The sequence below is a fragment of the Vigna radiata genome, chromosome 7, assembly GCF_000741045.1.
Source record: "Vigna radiata var. radiata cultivar VC1973A chromosome 7, Vradiata_ver6, whole genome shotgun sequence".
Lineage (NCBI taxonomy): Eukaryota > Viridiplantae > Streptophyta > Magnoliopsida > Fabales > Fabaceae > Vigna > Vigna radiata.
In genome coordinates this window covers 41963653-41977303 of record NC_028357.1, presented here as the reverse complement: position 1 = coordinate 41977303, position 13651 = coordinate 41963653, and the positions used below count along the sequence as shown (strand labels likewise).

Here is a 13651-nt window from a genome sequence, read left to right as displayed (position 1 = left end):
CTCGTGAATCAGTTTTTTAAAAGTGAAAAATATTGTTAAGTTAAAGTTAATTTCATTCACCTCAAGTGATTCAATGAATCAGAAAATGAAAAGTGAATAAAACATATAGATTATACAGATGCAGATGAGTGTGTGAGTGTATACACACTTTGTTTCATATGCATAAACCATTATATTATAGAAGAAATATTGTTTTTCACTTTATAAATACCCATCTTTGGCCACGTTGCTCTCATTTTCTGATATCTTATGCTTGATCTGCTAAGTGGAAAAAAGAGAGAAATATATACACACACACCATGCTGCTAAGGGCTTGAACCTGCTCCCCTGTCCTGAATATAACTTCTCCATTTTGTTTCCAAACCAGGTTAGTGAGCAAAATACTCAAACATCACCTAAAATCCCATCTCAGTGGTTCACCACTTTTTTGGGGTCAATCAAACATATTTTCCCTTGATACCAAGATTTGGCAGCACAACTATAGCTAGATTGTGAACTATTATCATTACAAGCAAAGGAAAGTTTGAAGCTAAATATGTACATATATATATAGCTAATGATTTAAAAGTTGGGTTGAGGCCTTTGGGGTGCTTCCATTTCTTGTTTTATCACTTTAGATTCTTCCTAACCACACACAAATAGCTGAAAAAGATCAAAGTTTACTTAGTATTTTCTGAAGGTTGTCTTTTTTATGAGAACAATCAATAAGATGATGATGTTTTACTTGATTCAGCTTCCACTCATGGCTTTTCCAAACCAATCCATGTCATCGGTTTCTCCCGAGAGAAAGATGGGAAGGGGGAAGATTGAGATCAAGAGGATTGAGAACACCACCAGTCGACAAGTTACCTTCTGCAAGCGCAGAAATGGCTTGCTCAAGAAGGCATACGAGTTATCTGTGCTTTGTGATGCAGAGGTTGCTCTCATAGTCTTTTCAAACCGTGGCCGCCTCTATGAATATGCTAATAACAGGTTTTGCTTCTTCTTCTTTTTTTCCATCTCTTCATTAATTCATACCTTGTGCTATTTCAAGCTTTATATGTTCTTCCCAATTTTTTTCCTTCAGTCTTTGCTTCTTCTTTTGGGAATGTTAAATTTATAATTTTGCTCTTGCTAAACAATCTTTTGAAGCATTTTGTGATGAAGAAGCTAGGGCAGAGCTAATTTTTCTTCTTTTATTCTTCATCTGTCTGATTTCTGTAACCAAGGTTCACTTGTCTTTGTTTATTTTGGCCTTTTTCCTTCTTCTATGAGCTTTTAAGCTCATTCTCCTTCTCTATTTTTTTTTTCTGTTATGACACTTATATTCCCAGTTCTTGATTTGGTGGGCACACAGATCTGGTGTAATAGATTGATATAGAAGCAGTATGGTTGTTAACTTGTTGCAAGAGGAAAGGATTTGAGGATGCTATGAAGGTCTGTGATATCAGCCAATCCCTAAAACTAGTCCTCTTGAACTTTTTGTTTCCTTTTTCTCCTTCTATCACTTCCACTCCTCCTTTCTCTCTCTCTTTCTTTACCCATCTAACAGCTAAAGCTGTCATGTTTCCATTAGCCTAAGTCCAAACACCTTGGCACTTCCTTAATAACAATCCAGTTAGTTAAACAAAAACAAAACATCACAGTACAGTCTCAACAAATTAATTATCAACCACTCAAAGACTTGAACTGAAATAAATAAGCGAGTAAATATAAATTAAAATAGCTATTTTTCAACCCAGTACAACAAAATCTTCTCTTAAACATTGGGATTTGACACCCCTTGTAAGATCTCGGTCTGGGTTAAAAGTAACCCTAGAAATTAGGGTTTTACTAGTGGCCGAAACATAGTTTAGCATAACTAAGCATAGAGGAAGGGAAAAGAAACAAAGAAACTGTTTTGTTTTGGCATCTCAGCTTGACAAAAACGTGAAAACAGTCAAAGTTAATCGGACAACATTTATTTCTCGGTGATTTGTTTTAGGAAATGAAGTTTTGGTAAGTATGGTTAGGGCTTTTGAAGGAATAAGGAGGGGCTAGAGTAGGATTTGTTTGTCTTTGTAGAAAGAATCTTTGGACACGTCACACGGGATTTTTCAGTTCTCGACTTTTGACAGAAGGTTTTAACTAAGTCATACTTGGAAGTTGGAATTGGTATCTCTTTAACTCGTGCATCTGATAACCCTAAAGTTGGATCTTCTACAACTGGGAAACTCTCTCCTCAGCCTAGAGTAAAAATTCTTTTACATAGCTTTGAAACAGCAAAAGACAATTGAAGAGAGTGATGAAACAATGGGTCGTCATAATTTCACTGGTAGCTGTTGGAGCCTTTGCATTTGCTCAAGATCTTACACTTGCATATTTGTGAAAGTTGTAGTCTGAGAAAGAAAAAGAAAGAGAAGGGTTTTCTTGGCTTAATGAGAGAGAGTGTGTAAGTGAGGTAAATGGGAGCAGAGACAACGTACGACAATTTGAGATAGCCAATGGGAGAGTTCTGAGCATTTTGGCTTCTTCCATGCAATGTGAAGCGTACAATTACTGCTCCTGCTTCCTGATAATTGCAGTAGCTGAAATGAACGGCTGTGATGGACACACACTTTCACATAGAAAAATCTGAGAAAAGAAAATTCATATTTTATACCATGATACACTGTACCATATGACTTAAAAAGCTAGCACCAAAAATTACATGGTTATTACCAAAGTTTTTTTCAATTGGTACAGTTGTGTTTTTTAGGTATATCGTGGGTCAAATGAAAAAATGGACTTTTTTAATAGAGATAAAACCTATTTCACTGTTTTGTGTATACATCAAGGAGTATCCATGATTGGAAAATATTCTTAATGCTAACATAGGAAAACAAATCAGAAGGTTAGAATCGAGGTGGGCAATGGGGTGTGGCTGAGAGCATTATCCACTGTGAGATGGGTTTCCTTTAAGTTGCAGAGAAAAACTATGTCTAGAAGTGGTTGAACCAATCATATTGTGGGAACCTGTGCCACCGTGGCAGCAGCACCCAATCATGGCTCGAGGATATTAAGGTATCATCAGTTCATTGAAACCTGGAAAGCTTCTGTTTCTTGTTATTTTAAGATTTTATTTTTATCACATCCAATCAGACTTTGACATGGAGATTTCTGAGAAATAGATAATCTGATTTTGCTTTTTGTTGCCTTCAAGGTTCAGTCGACTGAACCAGTTGGATGATTTGACCTTCATCCATTGCCAAACTCTATGGTTAATCTCCAACTGATCGAACACACTTTTCCTTTTCCCTTTTCTGCTCTTTTATATGTGCACAAAGAAAGAAACATACATGTACATTTATAATCTTAAAATTTGTGAATGTATATAAGATTTTTGTTTTTCATAACGAGGGCATAATCTTGCAGAATATTAAATTGTAAGTGATCTTATTGTTATGATGAAAACCCTTTTGTTCATTAGATGGCATTTTCATTATAAATTGAATATAAATTGTAAGTGATCTTATTGTTATGATAAAAACCCTTTTGTTCATTAGATGGCATTTTCATATAAATTGTATTGTTATCATAGTGTCAAAGCTTCAATTGAGAGATACAAGAAAGCAAGTTCAGATTCGTCTAATGGTGGATCTGCTTCTGAGGCTAATGCTCAGGTATTATTAATTCCTGGTATAAGCTTTTTCAAGAGAGATAAACTAAATCCCTCAGCTTTATTTGAACCTAATTAACGAAGTATAGATACATCAAACATCTTGCAGATTTTTTTTTTGAATGAAATTGAAATGAGTAAACTAACTTTTCTAACCATTATTCCATAATTTCAGTTTTACCAGCAAGAAGCTGCCAAACTGCGAGTTCAAATCAGCAATCTGCAGAATCACAATAGGCAAGTTGGATATTCATGTATTAAGATTACGATACAAGAAAAGTTTCACTGCTATAAAACAATATGAACATATCTTAAGTATTTTAATGAATATTTTATTTACAATTAGTGTTGTTCAAATATGGTAATTATGTTTTGAATTGCAGGCAAATGATGGGTGAGGCTTTGAGCGATATGGATGCCAAGGATCTCAAAAACCTAGAGACTAAATTAGAAAAAGGAATTAGCAGAATTCGATCAAAGAAGGTATTTCTTATAACAAGAAGTTTCTTTCTACGTCCTTTTAAAGAATAAAATATAATCTATATTTAGCTTGTTAGTGTGGTGTTCTAATTTTGTCTTCTTTTCTTTTTTGTGATACTTTCCAAACACGTACGTCAGAATGAGCTGCTGTTTGCAGAAATTGAGTACATGCAAAAGAGGGTAAATGTTTTCCTTACTCTTCAAATTTTTAAGGTCATTTTCTTGCATTATTTGTCTTTTTCTGCAATATGTCATTGGTTTTGAAAGGTGAATAATATATTAGTTTGTGATTTCATTCTAATTGCCTCCACATTAAAACTGAGTGTGTGATTATAATGTATAGGTTTAGCCCAGTCACCTCAGATAGGTTTCACCAATATCTGCATTATTGGGTCTTTTCAGATGTTTTGCATCTGTTTATATTTGTCAGTTTCCTTTCAATTTGGTCAATTTTGGAGGTTTCCTAAACTAGTCCTTTGTGGAAAAGGCTATGAAGTGAACTTTGAACATTTATAAAACACATTAATATACAAATAATGTTATTATATCATATGAACTAGAAGTTCGTATGTACAGCAGTAATCTTTGACCACTGTTGAATTTATGTCTGTCCTTTCTATGAAACTGATTTTTTTTTAGGTTTTGGATTGCAGTTTGGACAATTTGTGTAATGAAAGTTTGGTTGACACTATTTTTTCCTTCTATCCCTGTTGTTCCTTAATTGTTCAAATTCATATATACGTGCCTGTAATTTATATTTTTTGGGAGGGGGTATAAAATTTCTTCTATAATGGATTTCAAAGCATATAAGGTAACTAAAATGTGCGTTACAGGAGACAGACTTGCACAATAACAACCAGCTTCTTAGAGCAAAGGTTTGTCACACGGCACTCTGGTTAATTTTTACTCTTTCTTATGTTTTTTTAAGAAAAATTATTCATGTAACAACCTTTTTGTGTTAGAAACCGAGATGCTTTCAAGCCTTGTTAGGAATATCCTATGTAAACACTAATACCTTGTTCACTTAAGTGGATTTGAGAAAGAGTAATTGAGAAAATTTGAGAAGATTTGATGATAAATTTTTTATTGTTTATTTGAATAGATTTGGAGGTAAGGGAGAGTCAATTTGGATGTAAATTTTTTTAATCTGTCATATAAATTAAATTCTACACTAATTTTTACAAATTTTACTTTCAAATCTACTCTCACTTACCTCCAATTTTATTCAAATAAACAACAAAAAAAAAATTATCTTCAAATCCTTTCAATTACTTTCCCCAAAATCTACTCAAGTAAACAAGGCTTAACAGTTAGATGCTATAGTAGAAAGTTGGTATTTTTTGTTTCAAGATTAGAAACACTGTTATGAAAAAGAATATCTGTCTGTCAGCCCAAAAATTAACCTGTTCTTGACAGTCAAGAATCTAGAGAGTAAATCTGACAGGATTTGAGGATGTGAAAAAATTTGTAGTACACGTATATTCTGGAATTTGCATTACACTCTAATAGATGAACTATAGTGAAAATATGATGTGTTTGTAATTATATTTTTGGTGTGTAGATGGCAGAAAGGGAAAGGAGTGAGCATAATGTTAACGTGTTGTCTGGAAGCACAAGCTACGAATCAATGCAATCTCAGTTTGATTCTCGTGGCTTCTTCCAAGTCACTGGGTTACAACCCAATAATAACCAGTATGCTGGACAAGACCACATGTCTCTCCAATTTGTGTAAGCTTTCACTCTTGCAATTCATTATGTATAATAACCTGTTCATATATATATATATATATATATATATATATATATATATATATATATATATATATATATATATATATCCAAACATACTGAAAATAATAAATCTGATAGCTTTACACAGTCTTATATCAGGTCCAAATATACAAGAATTAAAAACCCTAAATCTAATTACTGTTCCTTTATCTTGTGCAGTTGAAGAGTTTAAGGTTGAGAAGGACAAAGACTAAGATTTAGTATTGTTATTGAGTATGATCTGTAGGAATGGTGATGCCTAGGGAATGTGCAGAACTGAATAGGTGAAATTCATTTAAGTATTCCCCTAAGTACTATGTTGTGACTTTGTAGACTTTAATAAGGTACCCTATAACCATGTAAAAGGTTCTATGCACTCTTAGTATGTATACTGATACTCTGAATACAGAGATTGAACCATGCCATATTTGTCAACTTTTGTTCATTTTCCATTAAAATAGTCCTTCTTATATGTCTTTTTCACATTTCACTTACCGTGATTTCAAGCTCTTTTACATGCAACTGTTCTTGAGTATGCTTAATTTAGATACCAGCACTTCCAGTGCATGTGTTTCTCACTGTATATTGCAATTTATGTTGGAAGTCACGTATCGATTAGAAATAAGATCAATTTATAATATATAAATGAATGTAAATCTTACAAATTATTTTGTAGGATTGAATTAAGTTTGAAAACCCACGTTCCAACAGAATAGAATGCTTGAAGCACACCCATAGAGGCACTACCAAATTCAAAAAATCAAACTTAAAAAAAATCCGAATAAGTAGAAGTACAGTGTAGGATTCAATATTTATAACAATTAAATAAAAAAGAATTTGATTATATAATATTTTGTACTACTATGTAAGTATATACGTAACTAATAAAATATTCTCATATCAACTTTCGATGTATTGACAAAGTTCTTAGCGTTCTAACTTGTAAGTTTTAACTTTATATATCTTTTATGACTTACAATCTCAACAAATATTTTTCTTGACATGGTAGACTTTGTATTTCAAAGAAAGGAGTAATGCACATAGATTTTATAAGAAAAAGATTTTAAAGAAGGTATAATTTATTGTAAATTAAAATGTTAATTTTTTTTTATTGTTTGTTGCGTGTCTTTTCATTGTTTTGAATTTGTTATATTTTACTGCTACCTTTAGTATTATATTTGGGGAATTAATGGGATGTCATTTTTTATTAAAATTATAAATATAGACTGATTCAGACAAAATAACATAAATGGGCCAGTTTTGGTCGAAAAATAAAATTTCTGCACTATTTCAAAATAAATCGCCCTTTTCTATAACGACTTAATTTTATTCATTTTTAGAAATTTTATCAACCTTTAACGATTTTTTTTTTTATTTTTTCTTCTTTCAAAAGGTAATTTTTAATTTCTTTTTCCTACTTTATTTTTTGTTTTACGAAGTTGTATATAAACATTTTTTTTATTTTAAATTATTTTTTAAGAATTTAGTTTAATGAATTTTCCTAACTTTTATATAATTTTGTTTAGTTTAAGATATTTATTTTAATAACATTAAATATGTTGATAATTTTTGTATATTTTAAAAATACTTTATTTCAATAATTTGACTACTAAAAAATATTTTTAATCTCATGTATTTTTTAAATAAGTTTTATTATTAAATTTTATGTGATTTTATTACTATTATTATTTTAAATAATTTTATATAATCATATTATTATTATTATTATTATTATTATTATTATAAATACTAATAAGTAAGAGTCATGTATAAATTCAATATTAAAAATTATTTAAAAAATGTTTACATATAAAATATTATTTTAACATATAAAATATTATAAGAAAAATATGTTATTAAAATAAATACATCAAACTAAAAAAGTATTATTGTATAAAAATTTAGAAAACTTTAAAATGTTAAAAAAAAATCATTAATCAAATTCTTAAAAGAAACCGAAACAGGCATAAAAGAAAAATGAGAAGTCGTACCACTTCTAAATAATAAAGATAAAAATAAAATAAAAATATTTAAGATGTATGATTCCTATAAAAATAAGAAAAATAAAAATATAAAGTCGTATGAAACCAATTTTAAGAGAAAGTTGTGGTTAAAAATACGAATTTATCTTCATTAATTTGAAGTCGGGTTTCAAAAACACAACTTTATTCTGAAGTGGTGGTTGATGTAAGGTCCATACATGTGTATATTTCTGAAAATCAAGGAAAGAAAAAATAGCTTTGACACTTGCAGCCCATTTATATTTGCAAACAATCAACTTTCGGTGGTATAAATAAAATATAACAAGAGGGGATCTTTGTATTCTAAAAATAAAGAATTATGTGTTTTAAGAAGAAGAACATAAATATATGAGATATGAGTTTTAGTAAGACGAATGATCTGTTCATTTATAGAGGTTATGTTTTTTTTTTTTTTTCTAAACTTTTTTTGTTTTTGGTTTTTCGAGTTATTTTCATAAAATTTCAAATCTTACCTAATTAAACGTTAGATTAATCTAAAATTTTGACATATAATTTTTAAGATATATTGATTTAACTTGACTGCTCGGATTATCAATTGGATGTGTATGTTTTGAGAAATTAATTTTGTATTTTGAAAAAAGTTGATAACCACTTTATTTTGTTTTCTAAGTTGTTTGGGTAAAATATTAATTCTCACTTAATCAATATAAAATTTTGATATATAGTTTCTAAGATATATTGATTCAGTTTGATTACTTGAATTATTAAGTGGATAACTTTGCTTAGATAATTTTGCATTTTTTGAGAAAATTGATTACCACTTTATTTCAATCTTTGAGTCATCTCGATAAAATTAAAATTTTCGCTTCATTAATTTATTTACTGGTCGGATATATAATTAGAGGCTTGTAGATAGAACAATTTATCATGTAATATTCCAGTATTATAAGTTGTTGATAACTTTGACCTTTGTTGTTTGTTTGGTGCATGATATTTTCCGTAGTTATCTAATTGTGTTGATTCTTTTTGCATAGCATTATTCGTTCAATTGTCTAATTTTGAATGCAAGAACACACATTTTTAGGTTTTATGAAAACTGCAATTATATTTCTAAAGTTTCAAATTATACATTCATATATTGTTAAGTTGTTGTGCAATATACTTAAGAAAATGGTATGATGAATAAATTTTATTGTATGAGTTTGATCAAGGATCTCTTGGAGAGATTCTCTGTTTGTAATGAATTATTGTATGTGTTGATGTGGGAGTCCAAACATGGGAGGTTATCTTGATACTCTAATAATAATCCAGTCTCAAGTAGAGAATGACGAGTTATGTGGTGAGAGTGGCAGGAGATCCTAGTCTATGTGTTTGTTTTGGACATAGGTGTTGATAGGCTAACATTGTAGATGACATGGTGTATTGCATTGAAAATGACCATATAAGAGTAGTGGAGGCCCCCACAAGTGAACGACCTTCCAAGATTTTGTATCAAAATTTCATTCGGATGGTCTAATCTAGTGTGGTTATTGTTTGATGAGTTTATGATTTCTATTATAAGTAGATTATGTGTATTAATAGTGTGATATTTGTTTTATATGATGTGTTGTATGTTAGCTCACCTCTACTTGTTTGTATTTGTGCGACGTATAATGTGCATTATACGAGAATAGATGAGAGAATGACGACGAATCCAATGCGAGGAGAGGGAGAACTAATGGAGTAGTGAAGAAAAATTTAGTCATGAATGAGTGTTATTTAAAATAAAAATATGTGTTTCCTTAAGAACTTGATATCCTTGTATTTTATACAGTTATAATTTGGATAACTGTAATAATGTTATATTTTTTTTATTGGTTATGAAATATATCACGTGTGAGAAAATTTAGGTTGTTACATTAGTGGTATCAAGACGATTCATCCTTTGGATGACCTGAAGGTTATAAGTTTGTCATATTTTGCAAACTCACATAAGATCGATAGTATTAATTATATTTCTCTGTGTGAACAAAGCTATGACACCTAGACCACCTACCCTTTCAACCTCTGATATGCTTAACCTCGCAAGGGCAATAGAGTCTGTTGCATCAACCCTTCAACAACATGGCGTCGCCTTAATGCAACAATATCAGACCGCATTGCAGCAATTGGAAGCGACTAGGCTAATATTAAGCATAAAACTTATTCTTGAACAATTTCCAAGTTATGTCTTCACCAACTTCCTCTAATATCAGCTTCATGCTAGCCCACTTGTGTACTGCTTCACTGGACAACTGGTACTTTGAGTAAGCTAGTCTATTCTTGAGGGGACAACTTTGAAGATCCTTTCCATGTTCTTCATCCATTGATTAGCCTCGTCCGAACTTGTTTTTCCGTCAAAAGTGGCAGAATGATGTTGTAAGAAATTTTCCAATGTCCACTCCTAAGCCTTAGGAGGTGGAGCTTGAGATGGTCCTACAGACGTCCTATTTTCAGTTAATTGTCTAGGCTTCCATGTGTTATCGTTAACTGGCTTCAAAACTTAGCTAGCCAGTTTAAATTGCTATAAAGCCATATGATGTTGTTGTATTAGTGTGGCGTTTGTTATTGAAGGGCTGATGAAATGAACTTTATTGCCCTTGTGAGGTTAGGCATATCAGAGGTTGAAGGGGTAAGTGGTCTAGGTGCCACAACTCTCTTCACATAGAAAAATATAGTTAGCACTGTCGTTGTTATGAGTTTGCAAAATATGACAAATTCGTAGACTTCAGATCATCCTAAAGATGAACTGAACTGCTTTGATACCACTAATGTAGCATCTCAATTTTCTCACACAATATATTTCATAAACAATAAAAAAAGAATATAGCACTATTATAGTTATCCAAAATATAACTGTATAAAATACAAAGGTCTCAATTTCTTAAGGAAACATAATTTTATTTTAAATAACACATGCATGGCTAATTTTTCTTCACTATTTTGCTGCTTCTCCCTCTCCTCGCACTGGATTGATCATCATTCCTTCATTTGCTTTCGTATAACACACATTATAAAATCATCACACAAACACAAACAAACAAAAGTGAGCTAACATACAATAAATCATATAAAGTAGGCATTAAACTATTAATTAAGATAATCTACTTATAATACAGATCATAAACTCATCATACGATAACCACACTAGATTCGACCATCTGCATGAAACGTTAATGTAAAATCTTAGGAAGTTGTGCACTTGTGAAGGTATCTAGTGCTCTTATAGAGTTATTGCTAATGCAATACACAATGTCATCCAAAAGGTTAACCTGTCAACACCTATGTCAAAAATCGACACATAGATTAGGACCTCCTGCCACTCTCACCACATAACTCTTCCTTTTCTACTTAAGACTGAATCGTTATTAAAGTATCAAGATAACCTCCCACGTCAAGACTCCCACATCAACGCGTACACTAATTCATTACAAACACAAAATCTCTCCACGAGATCCTTGGCCAAACTCATACAATAAAATTTGTTCATCATATCACTTTCTTAAGTATATTGCATAACAACATAACAATATATGAATGAATTATTCAAAACTTTAGGAAGACAATAGTAGTTTCCACAAATTCTAAAATGTATGTTCTTGCATTCAAATTAAACTTAATTGAATGAGTAATCCTATGCAAAAAGAATAAACTCAATTGGATAACTGCGAAAAATGCTATGCATCAAACAAACAACAAAGGTCGAAGTTATGAACAACCTAAACTATTAGAATCTTACATGATAAATTTATCTATCTACAGGCCATTAATTAAAGATTCGACCATTCAAATTAATATATATATATATATATATATATATATATATATATATATATATATATATATATATATATATATAGAACCCAGGGTAAATATTTCAGCTTGATCAGATGCTTAATGAAGTGAGAATCTTAATTTTACTCAGATAACTTAGAGACTGAAATAAAGTGGTGATCAATTTTCTCAAAAGTGAAAAATTAATTTCTCCAAGCATAATCATCCAATTAATAGTCCAAGCGGTCAAACCGAATCAATTTATCTTAGGAACTATATATCAAAATTTCAAATTGACCTAACAGTTAACTATGTGAAAATTGAGGTTTTATCGAGATAATTTAGAAACAAAAATAAATTTGTTATTTGCTTCTCTAAAATATGAAATTAATTTCTCTAAGCATACATATCTAATTGATAATCTGAGTGGTCAAGTTGAATCAATATATCTTAGGAACTCTATATTAAAATTTCAAGTTAATCTAACGGTTAACTAGATTGGATTTAAGAGTTTACTAAGATGACTTAGAAAATAGAAAAGAAGAAAACTTTAGACAAGAAAAACAAAACCTCCACAAGTGGACATGATAGTTCCCCTTACTAAAACCCAACATGCTTATATCTCATTTATTCGTATTCTTCATTCTAAAACACAATTTATCATGCATAAAGAAAAGAGTTAGCTCCCCTACCTCTTTTCCAAAATCCTTCCTTCAATTCCCTTCTTTCCTTGCTCTTTTCTCTTTTTGCAGCAAGTATATTCTGTTTTTCTTTGTTTTCCAAAAATTGTTGACATTCCTCTCTATTTATAGAGAAATTCTGGCTTACTAAGGCCCCATGATTCCTTTTATTTTCATAATACAAACATGGAAGGTTCCCCTCTTCTCATATTTTATTGACACTACCAAAAATTGATTGTTTGCACATAGAAATTGGTAGCTGAAAGTTTATTTGGTTGCAAGTGTCACAACTGTTTTTTTTTTCATAAACATACACAAGGTTCTCTAACATCAAAGTCCATGTGTGGGCCTTATTACAACATGTCAAACGATAGGGTGTTACTCCCTCCACCTCTACATAATACTCCCTCCACCTCCCCATCCCTTTTTCCCTCTTTGATAATATTTAAATATTTAAAAGGATGTGAATAACGAATGTTAACATCCGCAAATATAGACATCCATTTAAGAAGGTCTCCCCATGACTTGTATCGAGTTGCGCACCAATCTTTAGCTTCATAAGAGTAGCCTCTGAATTGGAAAGATATTATCAAGTCACATACACAAACAGTGTTGAGTGCATAATTAAAATCAATAACCTAAATTTTGTTTAAGCAAATTGAGAAAGAGAGAGGAAGAAAGTATGTGCCATATTTGGAGAAAGTGTCATCTTTGAGAATCTTGAAAGGAAAACCCTCTAATGTTTCTAGTGACGAATGGAGAGTTGGGGTACGAATCTCACCAAAGAGAGAAAATACTGAGACAGATGTGAGAAAGGGTAATTTTGTTATTAAAAATTTTGTGGGGAGGTGGAGGGAGAAGAGGTGGTGGTTGAAGGAGCAACACCCTAAACGATATGTTGGGAATCCAAGTGTGAGTTTAAGTCTCACATTGGATAAAAATGAGAAAGTAGAGCAGTATATAAGATGAAAGACCTATTAACCCATTGTCTTAAGGTTTTGAGTAAAGAGTGGTGTCGATCCTTTATATGATTGTGTTCCAATGTGATTGGTGTTTCTGTAACCCAAAGTGTAACCTCCTCCTCAATAGACCCAACACGATATGAGTTCAAATGTTACCTTAAATGTAATTTAACACAAAAAATATTTCACAAACATGAATTAAAAAGACTATATTTATTCATTTTTAAACTTTGAAACATAAACAAATTTTGATTTATATATAGAAATTAAAAACATATTTAACTTATTATATATTTTACTTAATCTATATTTTATTTTCATTTTCATAGTTTTTATGTAGTTAAACAATTTTAATATATTTATCCACAA

At 30.9% G+C, this 13651-nt stretch overlaps 1 protein-coding gene across 3 annotated transcripts; it reads left to right on the top strand.

The window, feature by feature from the left end:
* Positions 1-236: 236 nt before the first annotated feature.
* Positions 237-6284, top strand: LOC106767426 (floral homeotic protein AGAMOUS-like). Of its 3 annotated transcripts, none has more exons than XM_022782936.1 (9): positions 237-367; positions 734-972; positions 3539-3620; positions 3792-3853; positions 4000-4099; positions 4235-4276; positions 4930-4971; positions 5658-5824; positions 6047-6284. In XM_022782936.1, exons 2-9 carry the CDS (start codon positions 743-745, stop codon positions 6048-6050), a joined length of 729 nt encoding a protein of 242 aa, XP_022638657.1. In that variant the 5' UTR covers positions 237-367; positions 734-742; the 3' UTR covers positions 6051-6284. The 3 variants fall into 3 exon arrangements, with proteins under 3 accessions (XP_022638657.1, XP_022638658.1, XP_014507803.2); XM_022782937.1 differs by lacking the exon at positions 237-367 and adding an exon at positions 379-537; XM_014652317.2 differs by lacking the exon at positions 237-367 and having other exon boundaries at positions 552-972.
* Positions 6285-13651: the final 7367 nt, after the last annotated feature.

Bases quoted from the DNA above. Each gene is read 5' to 3' on its own strand.
- LOC106767426 (XM_014652317.2), top strand. From the start codon at position 692: ATGAGAACAATCAATAAGATGATGATGTTTTACTTGATTCAGCTTCCA. The intron at 4,100-4,234 runs GTATTTCTTATA...CACGTACGTCAG, and splicing joins GCAGAATTCGATCAAAGAAG to AATGAGCTGCTGTTTGCAGA. The intron at 4,277-4,929 runs GTAAATGTTTTC...TGTGCGTTACAG, and splicing joins TTGAGTACATGCAAAAGAGG to GAGACAGACTTGCACAATAA.